This window comes from Dreissena polymorpha, chromosome 1 (genome assembly GCF_020536995.1).
Source record: "Dreissena polymorpha isolate Duluth1 chromosome 1, UMN_Dpol_1.0, whole genome shotgun sequence".
Taxonomy (NCBI): Eukaryota; Metazoa; Mollusca; class Bivalvia; order Myida; family Dreissenidae; genus Dreissena; species Dreissena polymorpha.
This window is the reverse complement of record NC_068355.1, coordinates 39,993,858-40,016,434: the sequence shown is the minus strand read 5'-3', so window position 1 is coordinate 40,016,434 and position 22,577 is coordinate 39,993,858. Positions and strand designations below refer to the sequence as shown.

The 22,577-nt window shown below is 34.1% G+C and overlaps 2 protein-coding genes across 5 annotated transcripts in view; one reads left to right on the top strand and one right to left on the bottom strand.

Annotated features, from left to right (window-relative positions):
- Positions 1-47: 47 nt before the first annotated feature.
- Positions 48-6,880, bottom strand: LOC127865038 (uncharacterized). Of its 3 annotated transcripts, none has more exons than XM_052404919.1 (3): positions 6,794-6,880; positions 1,769-2,404; positions 48-1,407 (listed from the first exon to the last, which is right to left on the bottom strand). In XM_052404919.1, the coding sequence occupies exons 2-3, from the start codon at positions 2,401-2,403 to the stop codon at positions 1,389-1,391; spliced, it is 654 nt and encodes a 217-aa protein (XP_052260879.1). In that variant the 5' UTR covers position 2,404; positions 6,794-6,880; the 3' UTR covers positions 48-1,388. The 3 variants fall into 3 exon arrangements, with proteins under 3 accessions (XP_052260879.1, XP_052260880.1, XP_052260878.1); XM_052404920.1 differs by having other exon boundaries at positions 6,799-6,874; XM_052404918.1 differs by lacking the exon at positions 6,794-6,880 and adding an exon at positions 4,195-4,351.
- The window catches only part of LOC127877443 (serine/threonine-protein kinase PAK 1-like), a 29,404-nt gene continuing 13,357 nt past the window's right edge, over positions 6,531-22,577 (top strand). The window contains exons 1-3 of one of the 2 annotated variants that reach the window (XM_052423339.1): positions 6,531-6,579; positions 8,717-8,931; positions 12,990-13,086. In XM_052423339.1, the coding sequence (XP_052279299.1) occupies positions 8,723-8,931; positions 12,990-13,086 (306 nt within the window). In that variant the 5' untranslated portion in view covers positions 6,531-6,579; positions 8,717-8,722. Of the gene's footprint in view, positions 6,580-6,831; positions 6,992-8,716; positions 8,932-12,989; positions 13,087-22,577 lie in introns of those variants that run through there. The other variant, XM_052423327.1, reaches the window with a different exon arrangement.

The window sequence follows — 22,577 nt, the reverse complement described above, 5'->3', positions numbered from 1 at the left end:
TATTGCTTTGCCATAACAATAAGTAACTCAAATATTTTATAAGAATATTGAATATAATTCTATTTTAATGAGTAACATTTATACATAAAATGTTAAATAACAATCAAAATAATTATACTGACATGTGTTATTGCAATAACATGCATAGATCATAAGAAATGTAAAGTAAACACACAAACACAAATGTATTTATATTATTAATCAACATAAAAGTTGTTTCATTTTCAGATCAATCTAAATAGATTTACAATATGAACATGAACCAAACGTAAACTTAGGCACGTGGAATGTGGCTTTTAATGCTATAAATAAAATTGTTAATGTGTCTGTTACCTGAATTCATGTCTGAAGTTGGTAATTATATCTATATCTGCTGATTAACTTCTAAGTATCTTAGTTTTTACAACAAATATCACAATATTATTTGCATTGTATTCAATAATCTGATGTGATAAGAACACAGCAGAACTAATGTGTAAGAAGGACACCAACGATGATATGACTGCATTTACAAAACCATGATATTGTACATGATTGTACCTGTACCAACAAACTGAAAAAGTTGAGCATTTTAGATTAAACACAAGAAAAATGGTGAAAAATACAAGAACACTATCAATTCACAATCAATTAAATTAATTGACCAACAATGTCTATGCAGAAAATATTTCCACCATGAGATTCAAGAATCAATTACTCTTTTTTCTATAAAAGAACAGTAAAACATAAAGGAAAAACATGTTTATATGTAGATGAATGTATAAATGAAATGAAAAAAAATCATAGAACAAGAAAACAAAATGACAAAAATACAGGCATTCAATGTAAATAAATACAGGCAATCACGAAGTATGTAATAATCTGTATTATAAAATTATGAAGATTGATACGTATGTATTGAGTAGCAATATTCTGCACTAAATAAAACTTGACATATAATGTACTATCATAGGAAATATATCACAAGTGAAGTTATTTCTTAAATAGTACATGTCCTGGAATTATCACTTCACAGTGCCATAAATATTGATCAATATATTACATGCTCTTCCTTCTAATCTACAACGACATAATTAACTAAGGTATAATATTTCAGAAAATGCACTTTTCAGTAATGTCTTTAAGAAAACTAATCAATCTTCCCAAGCTTAAAGAATATTCAAACATTTTATGGACAACACTTTTCATTTATGAAATTTTATGATTTCTATAACTTAGTTTTATTGACAAATATTAAATTCAATTAGGCGTACATTCATTGACAACTAACAAGTACTCACACACAGATCTTAATTAATACTTCAACAAGGTGCAGTTATCACACATATTCAAGGAAAGTTCTCAAGCTGTCCTTTCGTTTGGACAACCGTTGTTACCATCGTGCCGTCTCATACGCCAGAGTATGCCCTGAAAAGCAAAGAACCAATGATTTTATGATAAGTGATGTAAAAGTTAACTGTTTATAACAATACGCCCAATGGCTCATATGTCATAAAATACGTAATGCTGTACAGAAATACTAATTCAACGTTTGGTACAAATACTTAAACTATCATAGCAACGTACGTAAAACAATCACAACCGATAGACTGCATGGCTATGTTGATATCTGTTCAGACACATTTTAAGGTATAAGCATTCTTAGTGTACAATGTGATTTCTATCTAACACTTTGCTTCAATAATTCTAGGCAGTGATTTAATGCACCTTGAAACATACTGTACTATAGAAACTAGCTGCCCAGCCGTGCGCTTTGCAATAAAGTTACCTGTGCTTAAAGTACTCTTTGTTGTTCTCCATCGTTTGGCGTTCTACAATGGCAACAACCGCAACGACCACCAACAAGGCGGACATGAATGCGAAAATGATGCAACGCTCGCTTCGTTTCACAAGTTTTCGCGCCAAATCGATATTCCCTTGCATGAGCCCTTCCTGGAAAGCAATCTCCGCGCGAAACGCGTAAAGATACGCGGGGATGCCCAGTGGAAAGAAAACAACAATGGCTATCACTGCAAACACTTTCAGACGTTTGATATGGATCAGTTTAATCGGTCTTTCACTGCTTTGTGCTCTTACGCTTTGCAAGTCCTGAGTTCGGATCACTCGTATACCGCTGGGCATACGTACAACTTCAATGCCGACGGCCGCGTTCCCGTCGCGTGCGTTATAATACGCCGTCTGGCCGGCGGAATCAGCGTTCGATTTTGAAACCTCCGACCGAGAAAAGCCGTTGTTGTCCGCTGATCTGTTTGTGAGGTCAAGAACTGCGGGACGTGATGACGGCTCTGTTACGTCATTTCTCAGCGTGGGATTGACGTACTCCGGTGACGTATGGTTGGTGTCGGCATCGAGTTCATCGTGAAGCACGAGTTGAGAAACGTCTTCTTTTTTGTCTGTCGCCATTCTATAAACATAGAAACGTTATGAAGTTGATATTCTGTTAACATAGAAAGGTTATTCAAACCATTATCAAGCACGCATTTAAAAAAATAACCAGCCATATAATATATAAAGGTGTCAAATAATTTCAAACTTGGTGAAACTACACCGGTCGAATGCACGGACTACGTTATATGACGTTTTACAATACGGGCCAATAAGCAAACATCTAGCATGTTTACCGATCGCAGTTTCTTGTAATTGATTGCAAGATATTGTACACACACTGCAAAAGAGTTATAATGCATATTACCAGTGTTGAAGTCTATATTCATGACATAAAACAATACATAATATTTCTACAATTCTTTCGCGCCACAAGTAAAGGAAAACACCATTTATTTTAGCATACATGTTATAACACATAATACATGACTGTAAGCAAAAGCTCTTTCGATATGCGAATTGCAGATGACTGTATATATATCAACAATTAAATATACGTTATGACGGTTTAACTTATGTACTTTCATTTTTTATCTGAAATATTATAAATTGCCATGTAACTGACCGACTGTGTCACGCTCAACAGGCTTTGTATTTATATAAAGACTTAAAGTAAGCAAAATTATTGCGGCTTATCGATCCCTCGGATTACTGAATTGCAAAGTATAGAGTTTATTGTGTTGCGTCAATAATTTCGATTATCCCTTGCTAGATTCAACACAATGTTGTTATAACTCGGTCGATCAAATAAAGTATTTCCAAAATGAGTAACTATATTCATAGCTGTTTATATTTATATTCTAATAGTATTTTTGTACTAAAAAATTTACAAATTTAACTAGTAGCTGTTATTCAACCTCGCGAATAGATAATAACAAATAATAATAAAACGTCTAACTTAGATGATTATCATGTACTTTATTTGTACTGTTGTTTTCTCTCCCTATGCAAAAAACCAAATGGAATGATTGGGGAGGGGGCGGGGCTGGTGCAGAGATGGTCAACTGAGGTGTGTTATGAACTAGAAAATCCAAAATTTATATATTAATAGTTATTATTAATATGTACAGCTTCGTACTGTTTGTCTCCACGGACGACTTGGTGTAAGTGAACATGGTCATGCATTTCTTATAACATAAACCTTATAAAAATAGGGCCGTAAATGGTCCAAATGGAATGCCCATATATGTAAATTAGATTCACAATTTTGCATGACTGCATGTACAAATCGCGAGCTTACAAACTTTGGATCAGATTCGTTAGGTTGTAAAAACAGCTCATGAGGCATATTTTACATGAAAGTTGAAAAAAAATAATTGACCGTATAAGTTTTAACAGTGACCTATGTATGATTGCCTCATTTTAATCAATAGTTATTGACTTACAAACTTGAAACTGAACGAATACATGTATATGTTCCATGTATATATATATATATATATATATATATATATATATATATATATATATATATATATATATATATATATATATATATATATATATATATATATATATATATATATATATATATATATCTATTTTAATGTTAATTTATCTGCCGTGTTTTAAGAATAAATTTAGTTTATGTCAATTTGTATAAAAACACATTTTAACAGTGTAAGTACATATACTAATCAATCAATACAGAGAGAACATTAAACCGCCATCCGTAAACTGAACACTTAATTAATTGCCCTTACTTACGATGATGACACACCTAGGCTGGTCTATATAAAGTAGTAATACCTGGTTAATTAAATAGACGATATTGTGTGTTATCTGTTTAAAATGAAGCACACGCATTACCTTTCACTAGTTAAATTCACATATCCGTTGTTTGTAAAAACAAATCGTAGGAAACAGTCAACGCTTGCTTAAAAATGTTTTCATTAATTTGTGTCACGCTTACGTCTCATGTCTAAAAATAGAACCGTGAACAACATGTATACAGGTGCGATGTAGATTTCGTCCGGTGTGTTTGCTACCACTTAACACATTTTGAGCTGTCTTTGTTAAAACCCCTATAAAGTGTTCCTCATTAGAACAGCCGCCGATAAAAACAGTTCATCAATGACGACTGTTGATTATATAAAAAATAGTGTGGTCTTTCATATTAAGCATGTGTTTCCCTAGTATCGACATGCTCAATGAATTTATACCTTTTGTAACTATTTGAAGTGATAAGATTTAGAAAAAAACAACATGTTTAATATGTCGATCTACATTTGAATGTGTTTTCTTGGACAAACAACAAAAATTCCACTGAAATCGTCAATGATTTGACAACATACTGTCTAGACCTTGCTTCCTGTAGTACTGTGTATCATTAAAAAAATCTCATAATATCGGCCCTTCTGACCGGTTGCTTAGGTTTATTACTTTGCGCATGTTCCAAATAGTTTTTTTGGTATCGGAAAGACAGTTAATAAATTAAAACTTCTAAAAACAGGGAAGCATTACAGGTCCTGCGCGTCCTAATTGCGTTGTGTTTTTTTCCAAGTCGACTCGTTACAATAGTCACAATACTATGGCCGGAGAGGACCGATTCTATGAGAGTAATTAAGGGATATTTTGTCGTAGAAGACATACTAATTTAAGAACGTCGTGTGTACACCGTGACGTCGCCAATAATTAAATTAGCTGACTTCACATATCTTGTGTAGACCAATACCGCTATCACTTAGCCTGGTTCAACGATATATTTTATAAGTGGGTTTGTGTATGCATTTCGAAGTTTATGAGATCCTTCCGCGTCCGAGACTGCATAAAGGATCTGGGGCGTGTCCGAGAACTCCTTCCTTATGTGTTTACTAAACTCAAGAAAGTTATGAGGAATGTTCAATGAAAGCTGTAATGAAAATCTGTATGATTTAGTTTTTACAAAAGATAATTAATGTTGGACTAATAGTGTCCTTAGGGTGGAAACCTGAGTACACGGGGTAAACTCCGCCTGTCCGGTATGGTGATCACATACCAAACTCACTTGAGTCTGGAACGGGGATAGAACCCGAGTCGCCTTAGCGAGAATCGCGTGTATCAAAATCTTCGCTTAAAGGACAACCCATGGAAATGTATGCAAACAAGTAAACGTTTTATGCATGCAACGCGGGCGATGTTTGGTCCTATAGTGCATGCGCATAGAAACCGCAAAGGTCGCAGTCGAGTCGTTTAAGAACGTTGTTTGGATGCTGTGAAGTCGTAGATGGTTGCCGCGACAACGCAGAAAGATCGCATTTCAAACGTAGTGAAAAAAATGCAAAATTCGTTGTTGGTACGCCGCGTTAAGCTAATACTATATAGGATTAAAGGCATTTATGAAACATAGTCAAGAGAAAGATACTTTAACCCGCTAGTCTTGTAGTTTAGATATGACAGGTGGCCTTTAAAGGGGCCTTTTCACGTTTGGGTAAATTGACAAAATTGAAAAAAGTTGTTTCAGATTCGCAAATTTTCGTTTTAGTAATGATATTTGTGAGGAAACAGTAATACTGAACATTTACCATGCTCTAAAATAGCCATTATATGCATCTTTTGACGATTAAAAAACCGGAAAATAATAAAGCGTTGCAACGCGAAACGAATTAATAATTTGGAGAGTTCCGTTGTTGTCGTTATATTTTGTGAAACTACGAGGAATGCTTATATAAAGTATAAAATTCATCTGGCATTGTATTCGGAAGAATGGCCGAGTGGTCTAAGTGGTAGACTTTTTACTCCAGGACTTCAGGGGTCATTGGTTCAAGCCCTGCTGAGGGTGACCTTTTTTCTTTTTTTAAATTTTATTCTTGATTTTTTACTTGAGCTTTTTGTATCCGATGTTTACATTTATCAATATAAAGCATTAAATGACAAACTTCAAAACATGCAAAAATCTGTGAAAGGCCCCTTTAACACAGGACACACTATTCAAAATACTTAAAAAATAAAAATGATTTATGCTGAGATCACATTCTGGCAAAGTAAATGAATAACATTGGGGATTGAAAGTGATTGACTGAAGCGTAAAACCTCATAATTAATCACAAATATGCCAGTGTAAAACAAATTAACCTCGTAGCATTGTTAAGCAATAATGAGCATCGTTTACACAATATCGACAAATGCCCCAGTGGTCAAGAAAGATTACCACGGCCAATATTTGCTTCCCTTGTTTTATTAAAAGAAATCACTTCCGGTTTATTTTTTGCTCAGGTAAAAACTTTTATAAGTTTTAAAAACAATCATAATATAAGGTAAGAAAAAACTCTGTTTTGTCCCCAAAACCACGTTTAAGTATGTAATGCATTAATGGACAATAATTAACATTTTATTTTGTTAAAACACACATTATTTTCTATGACAACATTCAGAAATGTGTTTTTTAAATTAAATTCCAATTTTAAATGTCCAGGTAAATGTGCAATACTTTACAAGTATTCGTTATCCCGAACACATAACTGGTTTGATTTTCCTCATCGTGCTCATGAACTCTCACCCAGGATGTGACGTTCTCGTATTGCACACTTATCTTAATTTCCTGCTTCATATCTAGGAAGTTAATGGTGGAAGAAATAATTGTATTCGTGTTTGGTAAAATATTTTCACCTTCAAGATGAGTAAACAAGTAAGTCAATATTTTAAACTTATTATGTGTAAGATCTTTTAAATGGTCATGGTGTAAGTCCTAATATATAGACATCATATTTTTCCTTCTCATACCCAGTATTTAAAAATCTTTTCTATAAAAATATCAAAATCTAAAGAAGTCATGAAAACTGAATGTTTAAAATGGTCATTATATAAGTCCAAATACCAAACCATTCTATAATATTTCTGGCCAAAATTGCGACTCTGAATGAAAATTGTCAGGAAATATGATGATTATGAACTTTTGGTGGGACTTCTAGATTGATCTGTTATAATATTACACATCGTAAATCACAATAAACACAAACAAATTCAATTTTTAAAGCATATTCTGGCAAATATTAGATGTGTTTAACAATATCATGAACACAAACATTTGCAATTTGAGTATTAAAAACTATATGCTTCTTATCACCAAGAAGAGTGAATAATTTTGTTTCAAACACGAAACAAATACTTTTCCAATTACAATTGAGGTTCTCAAATAAAGTCATCAAATACCTTTTATATGAGATTTGAATTAAATATGGAAAAAAATTGTGTTTACAAAATAAATATGGAAAAACTTTGTGTTTACAGAACATGTCTGCCATACAATCTGACAGAATCATAATCATTTCTTACAGAATATGGAAAGCAATATACTTATAGTTTTATACTGGTTCATTGCGTAACCCTTTTCAATCTTATTTCAGGAACATATTACAGAGCCTTAATTTGTACAGATGTTCCCTTTAAAAAAAAATGAATAGCCCAAAAAAACATGCCACAGCATAAATTAATAGCTCCCTAAAAATAAAAAAATTAAGTGCTTAAAGGTCTTTTTCATTACTTTTTTATTTGCCCCCCCCCCCCCCCCCAATACTGGTGTATTATAACCTGTTTATCAGGATTCAGGATCACGTCACTTTATGGGGTTCACAAATGGATGTTAATAAATGTAAACACACTGGTGGTGCTTTTTTCAAATAACTATTTAAAGCAATTTAAAAGACATCAGAATTCCTATATTTAATAAGCCTGTATTTTGGCCAAAATTTGATGTGTAATGAATTTATATACAACTTTGTGCTGCATGCAACATGAAATTGTGTCACCCATTTCAGACGTATTCAATAATGTATTCTTAAATCTAAAGATATCTGCACAAACTGCAAGAAAAACTGTCCAATATGCAGTAAAGAGTTTTGCAAACAAATTTAAAAAACTTGAGATATTTGCAAAAATGAAGTTCTTAATGGTGTGTTTTCATTCTGTCCAGCCCGTGTGTAAGCCCCTGTGAACCCCGTTGATCCTGCACCCTGTTATTTGCAACCTGCCATGGACACAGTGTTATGACAATTATCAGCTGATAATCGTTGTACATATAGTGCATCAGTGAAAAATTGCAGTAAGCCAAAGAAAAAAAAAGTGAGATAAATCTTCCAAGATTTTTTGTTAGACCTGTACACAGAGAGGAAACTGCATGGAGAAGCCATACATACCTTCAACTAGGCTTTTTATATAAAAATCTTATCCATTACTTTTAGCATTGTTTAATTCCCTGTTTTCAATGGTGGTCTATGTATTCTTTAAATGACTAACAAGATGGAAGATGGTCGCACATTTTCAAAAATATAATTCTGTTGATAAGTTTTAGAAATCTGTATGTTTACTTTTTTCAAACGCTTATCAGTTGCAAAAAAATGTTTTTTTCTTCCAGGGAAAGATGCCGCTTTTTGGTGCGAAAAGCAATGGCGACAGTGGAACAAAAGGCAAGAAATCAAAAAATAAAGGAAGCACTGATGAACCTGAACTAAGCATTGGTGCGCCATATATGGTCCAACATAACTTTCACGTTGGTTTTGATTCAGTTACTGGACAGTTTAATGGCCTCCCAGCGGCATGGCAGCTTCTACTAAGTGGGTCAAACATAACGTAAGTTTGATTATAAATTATCTGAACTGTCTTTTCCCCAATTGTAGATGCAGGTGTCTTGAAGAAGTATATTAGTAATAATTACAGGATCCAATTTCGAAGTGAATAACTGTGAGTTGCAATTAAAAAAAACAACATTTGTTCAGTTTTAGAAAGGTGTACATTCTTTTACAAGGAATTAATTATACCCCAATTACCATTGGTATAGGAGTCACTTTGTCGGTCGGTCTGTCTGTCTGTCGGTCTGTCCCGAAATTTCATCTGATCTTCACCAAACTTGGTCACAAGTTGTATCTAGATGATGTATAGGTCAAGTTTGAATATGGGTCATGCCGGGTAAAAAACTAGGTCACAGAGTAACTTATTGTGTTTTAAGCCGAAAGTTTGTCCGGACCAGAACCATGTCATTTATCGTTAGATTTAAAAATAACTTGGGACATTTGTTCACCATCATGGGACAGTGTGTCGTGTGATAAAAGTGCGTCGAAATCTCCAAGGTCAAGGTCACACTTGGAGTTCAAAGGTTAAATGCTTGTCCGGGCAATTACTTTATCATTTATTGTGAGATTTTAGAATCATTTGGCAATTTGTTCACCATCATTGGACGGTGTGTCGCGCGAAAGAATTACGTCGATATCTCCAAGGTCAAGGTCACACTTTAAGTTCAAAGATCAAAAATGGCCATAAATGAGCTTGTCCGGCCAATAACTATGTTGTTCATAGTGAGATTTTTAAGTCATTTGGCATATTTGTTCACTATCATTGGACAGTGTGTTGCGCGAAAGAATTACATCGATATCTCCAAGGTCAATGTCACACTGTGAGTTCAAAGGTAAAAAAAAATCCATAAATGATCTTGTCCGGGCCATAACTATGTCATTCATTGTGAGATTTTAAAATTACTTGGTACATTTGTTCACAATCATTGGACAATGTGTCATGTGAAAGAATTTTGTCAATTTCTCCAAGGTTAAGGTCACACTAGGAGTTCAAAGTGAAAATGGCCATAAATGAGCTTGTCCGGGCCATAAATATGTCATTCATTGTGTGATTTTAAAATGACTGTACATTAATTTTGTTCACAGTCATTGGACGGCATATCATGCGAAAGAATTCAAGAGTGCAAAGGTCAGAATGGCCATAAATAATAATGGCATAATAAATCTTAAAAATCGCCATAAATTAGATTCTCTTGTTTTGTGAAGACAGCATGCAAAATAAACTGTGTCAATGCGGCAGGTGGGGGTATACATCACGTTTGTGACAAAGCCCTTCTCTTGTTTTGTGAAGACAGCATGCAAAATAAACTGTGTCAATGCGGCAGGTGGGGGTATACATCACGTTTGTGACAAAGCTCTAGTTTAAATCGGTCCATGTTATTAAACTCCTTATCTTATCTTGTGTTAAGTTATAGAGAAAAGAAATGACATAAATAATAATTTATAATGAACTCTCATTAGCATAAACATAAATATGCAAATGATGTTAAATTTTAGCCATGAAGGTAGAGCAGCGAAAATACTCTGGCTTTTTTTGTGGAGATTGTTGGAAAGCTTGCTAAACTTTCAATTAACATTTGAGCAATCTCTTTACATGGCTGTCACAAGTGTCAGTCATAATGTTACACTTTTTATTGTGATTTTCACAAATTATATGCTCAAAGGCCAATCTTCTCACTTTTCTGAGTTGTTGTAGAGATTTTCTATGTATAAGTGTGATCTCATGTTTGACATTTTCATGTATCAAATTTGGATTGATCTGATTTATTTATTACACACAAAATATAGTATGCCTAAATAACACCTTATGTATGCTAGAATAACATAGTCATCAGTCTATGTGATAATGATAATCTAATAAAAATAATGATAAAAAAATGTGTATATAAAAAATATTTTATGAAAATACAAATAATAATAAAATGTTCCTTTTTTTGAAATTCACCTTTATGTGTCCGTTACAATTATTTAAAATAATAATTTATGACCATTTTTCCAACCTATTATTCAAAGTGTTGAAATTTTCATATACTAATGAATAACTGCACATTATCACTGATGAAGTAGTTTAAAATTTTCTGACTTATTCAGAAGGTCGGAATTATTTCTTTTCCCAATTTCACATTTTATCTAACATTGATAAGGCTTTCTGCAAAGCTTAATTACTTGCTTGGATGATTTCATTTAACACTTTTAGCTTATCCATTCCACCTGACCACATTGTGACCTTGACCTATGTTTGGAATAAGACTTTTTTTGGCCAGTGAATCAATATGGGTGATGGGGAGGATTAACATTGTTTGAGTGCAGCATCTTGTTAAAAATGAAATGACTAAGTTATATACTTTACATGGAAAAAGTAGTATTAACACTTTAACGTCCTGGTTTAATGGCCATAATCATACCTATCATATTTTGTAATGGTTTTGAGTATTTTCTGAAGTTATTAAGTATCATCATATTTGCTTAGCATGCGAATACTGAAGTATTTATAGTTTATCCACTAAGTGTAGAGCATAGAGTGTTTGATAAGTGTATGCAGTAAGCTGTCATGACATCTGTAAACACTGGTGTAAAGTGTTCACTCAATTAGAACTGTCAGTGTATTGTAGTCATTGTTGATAAACTTGTAATTTGAATTGAGGAAGATCAAATACAGGATGTATTTACATTAACAATATAAAAGCACAAATCATTTTTAAAGGTAAAACATTGGGAATTCAATGGTGGTAACTCTATGTACAATGACAAGCTAGAGTATTTTTGTAGTTTACTTCATATTTATATATTGTGTCTAAACATTTATGACTCCCACATCTTCAAGGATACAATATCCTGTTTTGTGAAACAAATGCGAGTTCAACATAGAGAGGCATATTTTGCTATTCACCAACACCTACTTTTGGGACTCAGCCAAATAAAATAGCTGTTTTGAATTCAAAACTTTTCCTAAAAAAAACTGTGCGGAGAAGAAACTTTTCTTATCCACTATTGACTAACACTTAAATAATTATGATTTATATGCAAAAATTGGCTTTACCCTTTCCCCTTTAAAAGCAAAGTGAAAAAGGCTTTATGAAACCAGTTAAAAACCAGAACACCCTGAAAGTAACTTGCAGTCTGTTCAGGCTTTATGCTGTCGGCTACTCAACAATATTTTTATGTCTGAAATGGAGCCTTTCAAACTTGAATCTTATAAGAAATGTTTTCAATTTAATATGATTTTCAAAGGCACAATATAAGCTCCAAAGGGCATATCTGAGTGGTAAAGGGTTAAGAAACATTTAAGCCATAATGGGCCCAGAGTTGAACAGTGAAATTGTCAATATAATTATGTTAGAATCCTCTTCAAACCGTTAACCATGAAACTGACATGGTGTAGATGTGTTTGTCAGACACAAAAGTTGTACACACAACTGAAAAAAACCTGTGTCTCTGTTTACAATTTTCTGTTTCAATTGTATTTGGTTTCCAGTAGAGTAACCTCTAGAAAGTGAGTGTATTTTAAAAAATCATGCAATTTTTTACAAATCTTAACTTACCTATTTGGTGTGCATGTAATTGGTCACCAGATTTGCTTGATCATTACGTCCTTACTGTGGTCAATACTGTTTGCAAATATGTTTAAAAAAATCCCAAAGCCTGTTTTAATAAATAGCAGTCATGTATTTTCAACAGGAAAAGAACATTTGTATATAAAGGAAATCCAGTTAAAGATGTTTGTCTCTGCCTTCCTAGGGCTTATTGATTTGAATGGTCAATGAAATGAACAGCTGTTAACTTTTGGATCAAGTTATTTGTGTAATTTAAATGTTTAAACTTGTTTTCTGTGTTTTCATTGTAAACAAACTGGTTCGGTCTTTTTAAAATCAAATGTCCAATAATCATTTTGCTTGTAAAATGAATTTATATTTGTTGGCCTGCTCTAAGCTTATTTTACCATTATGGTTTTAAGCAACTGTGTCGAAGTATATGTATTTATAAATACATATTTATTCATAGTATTGTTTGTGGCAATCAAACGTGCAGGTAATTCCTTGTTTTTCATTCTGTGTCCAGAAAAGAAGAACAGAAAGAAAATCCCCAGGCCGTTATTGACTCGCTCAAGACTTACAGTCACTCAATCAAGAAAAAGGCTGATGACAGGTACCTCCAGGTATGCGTGCAGTTTTATACTACTTGAGATTCTTTCAGAGACCAAGTCTAATATTTAAATGTCCTCCAGTCATATAACCCAGCAATTTGTTCTAGCAAGTCCCAATGCCTATATTTACTGTTGGGAGCAAATGCACACACAATCCCAATTTCAATATTTACTGCTGAGAGCAGGTTTTCAAGCAAGTCCCAATTCAAATATTTACTGCTAGACTTTCATGAATAAACAGTGAATCTAAAAAGCCCAGGTCAATGTCAAATTCAAATCCAACTACTAGTATTTCGCCAATCGCCATACAAGTGTTGGGTAATATTATAAGTCTATATCTTGATGTTAAAATGTTTTCTAATTGAAGGTTCACAAAAGGTGCCAACAGTTAAAACAACAACAGCATTCATAGAGGCAATTTTATTTACACATTTAAAGTTAATTTGAGTTGTAAGCATTATTCAAACTTTGACCATTTTCATGTATGATTCAACATTACAGGCTTTGTCATACATGCAAATAGTGAAAAAGTTCACATGTATTTAAACTCCACCCATACGTTTCTTAAGATTCAGCAATTCTGACTGAAAACTGTGAGACAACAATTACAATAATTGTCTTGATGGGAGCAGGATACAAGGATGTGTTAGTTGTTGCATCCGTTTAAATTTGAGCACTGATTCAGAGCGATATCATCTAATATGTAAGCTTCTTTGATGCATATCTTTAAGTGGATGAACATGCGCTTAATGGGAAAACAGATTGGAAACAACAATCCACAAAATTAACACTTCAAATGTTAACTGTATAAGTTATTCAGTTTGCCATTATGCTTTTGACTGTTGTAAATTGTGCCAGTATTTTTCATTGTTATTTACTTTACTTATATTTGTTCAGTTATGTTGAGAATTACTAGCAAGTCTAAACATATTTTAAAACCAATAAAAACTTCATGGTCTCAAAATGTAACCATTTATTAATTTTAAATGAACCAAAGGAAGTTTTTGAATGCATCTGTGTATGTATGTAAAGCATTTGTGTCAAAAAATTAACTGATAATCACTTTACAGATGTGTTTTTTCCGATGTATTGTTCTAAAAGAAATTTTAAAAAAGTATTAAAAAAGTCACCTTTTACTTATATTTTGATATTCATTCAATTTCTTGGCCAATTGTGGATCTTGATAATTAATTGCAGCAATAATAATTGTCATAATAAATCTGGCTTGAATATCCTCAGCAAATAAATGAGAAGAGGTTGTTGAACATGCACAATTGCATGAAGTGTTTGAATGTCTGTCATTGACTAAAGTTATAAGGGATTTTCTGTTCAAACCCTTTCTTATACATGTATGTAAATCCTCTCAAAATGGTAGGCATATGAAGACAGTATGTTGTGTTGCTTTCTAAAACACGGTCATAATTTGTCAAGGTCATATATAAGACATCATACCTTGGCAGGGGTTTTTCAGCACTGTCTGCGCCTTCGGACAACGAAGGCACTCCCAAAGCAAACGGACCCGATCCCAAACCGAAATTATAAAAAAAATTCCCAATTTCCAAAAAAAAAAAAAAAAAATTTTTTTTTTTTTTTTTTAGAATGAAGTGTCTTATAACTTGTGTGACTAACCAGTGTTTGTTTTGGTCAAAAATATTTGCTATATGGTTTTGACTGTTCAGTTCTTATCACAGAGTGTAACTGTAACTGAAAAACAAAACTGCAGTACTTGAATTAACGTTGAACATGCACAATATTGCATCTGTTTACATAAAGAAGACAAAATAACCAAATGAAAACAAATTTATTTCTTAAACCACTGAATTATTTAAGCATGATTAATTCACAATTTTTTCCCAAATGAGCCGTTTTATCAAAGCAAAAATTCCCAAAATGACCAATTTTGTTGATAAAAAATTCACAATTGGTCAGACTCCTTTTCCCAAAATAGGCAGAAAAACACCTGCTTGGCGACAGTCTTAGCAAAGAACAATGTACATCTTGCTGCTTATATATGAATTGTGTTCTTTAAAATCATGTCAAACTGTCTTGTCAGAAGTGGATTGAAACTTGATAGGGTCCATAAAAACAAGGGCTGTTTGTAAAACATGCATGCCCCCCATATGGGCTGTCTGTTGTACTGGCAGCCATTGTGTGAATACAACTTTTGTCACTGTGACCTTGACCTTTGACCTAGTGACCTGAAAATCAATAGGGGTCATCTGCAAGTCACGATCAATGTACCTATGAAGTGTCATGATCCTAGGCAAAAGCGTTCTTGAGTTATCATCCGAAAATCATTTTACTATTTCGGGTCACCGTGACCTTGACCTTTGACCTAGTGACCTTAAAATCAATAGGGGTCATCTGCGAGTCATGACCAATCTACCTATAAAGTTTCATGATCCTAGGCATATGCGTTCTTGAATTATCATCCGGAAACCATTTTACTATTTCGGGTCACCGTGACCTTGACCTTTGACCTAGTGACCTCAAAATCAATAGGGGTCATCTGCAAGTCATGATCAATGTACCTATGAAGTTTCATGATCCTAGGCTCAAGCGTTCTTGAGTTATCGTCTGACAACCACCTGGTGGACGGACCGACCGACCTACCGACCGACCGACATGAGCAAAGCAATATACCCCCTCTTCTTCGAAGGGGGGCATAATAATATACCTTAAATGCCATGTTTGATGCTAAACCATTAAGGTTCCGTTATAATTTAGATCTTCAGTATTTTTTAGATCTTCAGTGTAGAACCCTAAAATAAGAATTCAAAATTGTACCTGTACAGTAAGGCTACCTTTTTCATGTCAACAACAACACAGAGTTTATTATGCCCCCCTTCGAAGAAGAGGGGGTATATTGCTTTCCACATGTCGGTCTGTCGGTCAGTCCGTCCACCAGGTGGTTTCCGGATAATAACTCAAGAACGCTTGGGCCTAGGACCATGAAACTTCATAGGTACATTGATCATGACTCGCAGATGACCCCTATTGGTTATGAGGTCACTAGGTCAAAGGTCAAGGTCACGGTGACCCGAAATAGTAAAATGGTTTCCGGATGATAACTCAAGAACGCTTAGGCCTAGGATCATGAAACTTGATAGGTAGATTGATCATGACTTGCAGATGACCCCTATTGATTTTCAGGTCACTAGGTCAAAGGTCAAGGTCACGGTGACCCGAAATAGTAAAATGGTTTCCGGATGATAACTCAAGAACGCTTATGCCTAGGATCATGAAACTTGATAGGTAGATTGATCATGACTCGCAGATGACCCCTATTGATTTTCAGGTCACAAGGTCAAAGGTCAAGGTCACGGTGACCCGAAATAGTAAAATGGTTTCCGGATGATAACTCAAGAACGCTTATGCCTAGGATCATGAAACTTCATAGGTTGATTGATCATGACTTGCAGATGACCCCTTTTGATTTTCAGGTCACTAGGTCAAAGGTCAAGGTCACGGTGACCCGAAATAGTAAAATGGTTTCCGGATGATAACTCAAGAACACTTATGCCTAGGATCATGAAACTTCATAGGTACATTGATCATGACTCGCAGATGACCCCTATTAATTTTCAGGTCACTATGTCAAAGGTCAAGGTCACGGTGACCCGAAATAGTAAAATGGTCTCGGGATGATAACTCAAGAACGCTTATGGCTAGGACCATGAAACTTCATAGGTACATTGATCATGACTGGCAGATGACCCCTATTTATTTTCAGGTCACTAGGTCAAAGGTCAAGGTCACGGTGACCCGAAATAGTAAAATGGTTTCCGGATGATAACTGAAGAACGCTTATGCCTATGATCATGAAACTTCATAGGTACATTGATCATGACTGGCAGATAACCCCTATCGATTTTCAGGTCACTAGTTTTTTCTTGTTTTATAATATTGTATGAAATCATTGTTTGCATTAATTTAAGTGAGCAATATCCTAGGAATGATGTTTCCTCATTTTATAATGTGTTTCTTTATTAAGCCAGCGATACGACTCATGTTCTCATTTTAAAGGGTCATGTGGTGGATTTTCAAATAATAAACATGAAAAACAAAGTACATTGTGTATATCTGTAAAATTGACACTAAATACACAAAACAAATTCAGGGTAACAGCTACATGCCTCAAAATTGATCTTTACTATTACGTTACTGCTTACATTGAGTAATTAAGATCTTTTTTTGCAACATACAAAAAGTTGATAATAAAAACACTAGAACACGAGTCTAGAAGGATTGGTGATAGAAAATATATTATCGTTTATAAGTAATTGATTGAAAATTGAAAAAACAAACACTTTTAAACACAAAACGATTAATAAGTAGGAGTGTTTGTTGTTATATTTTATGAAAAAACATGGATTGCATGAGTTCATGTACATTGCTCAGATGGCTTAGTGGTAAAGGTTAGAGCTTTTTTATCCAAAGGTCAGCAGTTCCAGCCCAGGTGGGGTAAACTTGTTTCCAATTTAAAGCATATAATGACAGACTTCAAAAACTGTCAAAATCTGTGAAGTCTCCTATAAGTACATTGTACCCTTTAAACACACCTTTGCCCAAACACAATGGCATAGTGAATATAATTTAGGAGAAAGGTAACTACTTTCCCTGTATTAAATTATGTACTATACTTGTAAACACAATCCTATTTGTTGAAGCTCTGAAACATGATCTTGTAAATTTACCTCAATGAGTTTTCTTGGTAACAGTGGGACATTTTATTGATAATAATATCCTTATTTTAACTGCTGTCCCAAATTACAGGTTTCTATTTCCTGTAGTATCTATAGTTTCTAAGAAGGAAACAAATTATTGTTACTGCTTTACCTGACAATAGAGTCATGTTTCCTAACTTGAGTCATTTCACTGAATAACAAATTGTATAAAAAGTAAGATGTGTACATGAACATGTATGTGAAACCACACAGTTTGAAATGACAAAAATTCCTCTTGTGCATGCATGCAGCATGTTTGTGATGAGCATCTACTGGTAAATAAAATAACGAATAGATTTCTATGCCCCTGATCGAATGATCAGGGGCATATTGTTCTTGGCCTGTCTGTTCGTCTGTCATTCTGTCCCAAAACTTTTACCTTGGTTAAAGTTTTGCTATAACTTTTGCAATATTGAAGATAGAAACTTGATATTTGGCATGCATTTGTATCTCATGTAGCAGCACATTTTGAGTGGTGAAAGGTCAAGGTCATCCTTCAAGGTCAAAGGTAAAAAAACTAATCCAAGGGAAGTAATAAGCTTTAAAGGGAGATAATTATCTGTACCTGCCAAATGATAAAAAACATAAAAATAAATCAAAGCAGCGAAATAGATGGCATTGTGTTTCTGACAAACACATCTCTTGTTTTAAGTATGTAAAGTTTGGATAAGTCAGTAAAAAGTAAGGTTATTTAAGGAAAACATTTCAAGGAAAACCATCAGGGTATTATCATTCAAACTGAAGTGGACATTCATCAATAACATGGCTACCAGAGTGCACTTTTTATGCCCCCGGTAGGGTGGCATATAGCAGTTGAACTGTCCGTTATTCTGTCTGTCTGTGCATCCGTCTGAAAACTTTAACATTGGTCATAACTTTTGCAATATTGAAGATACCAACTTGATATTTGGGATGCATGTGCATCTCATGGAGCTGCACATTTTGAGTGGTGACAGGTCAAGGTCATCCTTCAAGGTCAAAGGTCATATATAGTCTGTTTATCTGTCTGTTCGAAGTTAAACATTCACCTTAACTTTTGCAATAATGAAGACAGTAACTTGATATTTGGCATGCATGTGTATCTCATGGAGCTGCACATTTTGAGTGGTGAAAGGTCAAGGTAATCCTTTAAGGTCAAATTCTAAAAAAAGAAAATCCAAGGGAAGTAACAAGCTTTGAAGGGAGATAATTTCTATACATCATTTTGCAGGTACAGATCATTTGTACAAGGGAAGTAATATTTTTTTAAAGGGATATAAATAAAAACAAAAAAACACAGCGGTGCAGTAGGGGGCATTGCATTTCTGACAAACACATCTCTTGTTTCAAAATATTTTCACAATATTCAAAATGAAAGTTTTGTAAGACAATTCATTTTATTGCATTTTTTAAAAATACAAATATCTGTGAAAAACTCATTCAATGTAGTCAAATTAAAATTTAAAAAAGGTCTCCATTTCATAGGTTTTCATCCTAATGGAACTGTAGTTTTTATGAGAAAGATTAGTTTATTTTCTGTACTTTTAACCTCAAAATCAAGAATTGAAACAAACTGATGCAACATTATATATCAGTGTCAACCTATCTTATAAGTGTGTGTGTGTGTTAGTCATGAACCTATTTCTTCAATCATTCTCCTCTGATTCAAGCCAAGCTCAGTTGGCAGTTACAATATAAGAGCAATTAGTTCTGGTCAACTACTTTATTATCCCCTGCCATAGGCGGAGGGATATTGTTTTGGCGTTTTCCGTCCGTCTTTCTGTCCATCCTTCAGTCCGTCCGTCAGGAGCCATATCTTGGAAGTGCTTTGGCGGATTTCATTAAAACTTGGTATGAGTATATGGATAATAGGATGATGCACGCCAAATGGCATTGTACACCATCTGATAATAACAGAGTTATGGCACTTTGTATGTTGAAAAAATGTTTTTTGTGTGTCCAAAGCCATATCTTGGAAGTGCTTTGGCCGATTTCATTGAAACTTGGTATGAGTGTCCAGAAGCATATTGGCGGGGGATATCAATTAAATGAATTTGCTTGTTTAGCTAAGATTTCTCAGGAAATGTGTGTGAAGGGCTCAATGCCTGCACAATTAATATTACTGAAATATTGAAAAATACACTGAAAACCAGGAAAAAAAATCTAAGCAAATAAATTACCCCCAAAACTCAATTTTATGACATACTTAAATTTCGTGGTACGAGTGGTTAGCTGTTAAATTGTGTTGAAGTGAAGATCTATACTCAAGGAAACAGGAAGTTATATTGAGGATTTGAATACCGATTCAGACGGCTGAATATTTATCTGAGATGATTTTTTGCTATCTGGTTTACACTGATAAATAACCTTTGAAATAAATATTATCTGATTAATTACTATTTATCTACTTCTACAACTTTTTTTAACAAAACTTCCTGCTGAAGTAAATAGTTGTCTGTCTCCTAAATACATTATCTTGGGTTGAATCGATGGTGAATAAAAACTGCATTGAACAATCAAATAATGTTTCATCTTTCTTTTCTCTTTCTGTTAAAATCTTCATTAATTTGTAACAAGCATAATTATCTGACAAACGTTGACTTTTTCCATAACATAATTAAAAATAATACAGATAATTACACTTATTGAGATTGAAATAAATAACTCTTGATACTATTAAGCAATTTGTATGCCCTTAAGGATACCTGCAATCTTTTGCTTCATAGCGAAAGGTCAAGGTCTTTTAAAATTACTTTGAATAAACGGTATATACTAGTTTAAAGTATTTACAAAGTACATGCTGAATCAATCTTTAAAGTACAATTGCACTGAGTGAAAAATCAGTCTTATGCTTGCCTTTTTTACAATCTGTATTTTAAAATTTGCTTGACTTTTTAGCTCACCTGATTGCTCAGGTGAGCTTTTGTGACCGGTCTTTGTCCGTCGTCCGTCCGTTAACATTTGTTTGTAAATACTCTAGAGGGCACATTTCTTTTCTGATCTTCATGAAACTTGGTCAGAAGCTTTGTCCCAATGATATCTTGGTCGAGTTCGAATCTGGGTCATGCCGGGTCAAAAACTAGGTCACAAGGTCAAAAAAAAAGAAAAACCTTGTTAACACTGTAGAAGTCACATTTCATGCCCAATCTTCATGAAACTTTGTCAAAATGTTTTTCTTAATGATTTGTTGGTTGAGTTCAAAAGTGTTTCTGGTACGTTGAAAAACATGTCGCCAGTGGGCGGGGCAGTTTTCCTTATTTGGCTATAGTCTATAATAGAGATACCTTGTAAACACTCTTGAGGCCACATTTTTTGTCCGATCTTCATGAATTTTGGTCAGAACATTTGTCCCAATGATATCTCGATTGAGTTCAAAACTGGGTCATGCTGGGTAAAAAACTAGGTCAAAAAAAAGAAAAACCTTGTAAACGCTGTAGAAGTCACATTTCATGCCCAATCTTCATGTAGCTTTGTCAAACTGTTTGTCTTTATGATATGTTGGTTGAGTTCAAAAGTGGTTCTGGTCCGTTGAAAAACATGGTCACCAGTGGGCGGGGCAGTTTTCCTTATTTGGCTATAGAGAAACCTTGTAAACACACTAGAAGTCACAATTCGAAAATGGTCCAGATCCGTGAAAAAACATGGCCACCAGTGGGCGGGGCATTTTTCTCTATATGTATATAGTGTAAACATGTGTACACTCTAGAAGTCTTATTTTTGGCCCAATTTTCATGAAATTTGATCAGAACATTTGTTTCCTTGATACAAGAGTTGAGTTCAAAAATGGTTCCGGTCAGTTGAATAACATGGCTGCCTGGGAGGGGTCAGTTTTCTTATATTTATATAGTAAAAAAAGCTTGTTAACACTCTAGAAGTCACATTTTTTGCCCAATCATCATGAAACTTTGTGAAAAGATTGGTTTTATATATATCTCAGATGAGTTCGCAAATGGTCCCAATGGGTAAAAAAACATGGCCGCCCGGGGGTGGGGCAGTTTTCCTTATGTGACTAGAGAGAAATCTTGTGATCGAACACTATAGAAGTCACATTTTTTGCCTAATCATCGTAAAACTTAGTCAATACATTGGTTTTATTGATTTCTCTGACAAGTTGGAAAATGGCTCAGATCGGTGAAACACACTTTTTAGCTCACCTGATTGCTCAGGTGAGGTTTTAGGAATGGTCTTTGTCCGCCGTCTGTCTGTCCACATTTGGTTTGTAAACACTCTAGCATTCACACTTCTCAAGCATTCTTTATGAAAGTTGCTGAAAGATCTCAGTCAAGTTTGATAATGAGCAAAATCAAATAATTAATGCCATAACTATTGCCCTTAGATTGTCCAAATTTTCATTAAATTATACAAAATCCTTGAGAAGATCACAATTTTGTTTCAGATTTTATGAATCTTGGTCAAAATATTTATATTTGTAAGCAAAGTTTGATGTTTGTTAAGGGGGGTCAACTCAAAATATAGGTCACCAGGTCAAATCTTACAAAAACAAAAACACTCCATACATGTACGCCAGAGTTTTGGTCAATAATGATGAAACTTGACCAGGATGTTTGTCTGGACAATATCTAGGTCAAGTTTGACGTTAGGTAAAGATTGAATGAACCGACTCCTCTCAGGTGAGCGAACTAGGGCCAATTTAAACAATTATGTCCAACATAGCCGTGTTTTAACCAACCGTTCAAGCAACTGAATCTGACTCCTTTTTCATGCTAGTGCTAAATTTAAGTACAACAGACACCACCATTAAATCTTCACAAAACATCCAACATTGTCTGTTGCAGC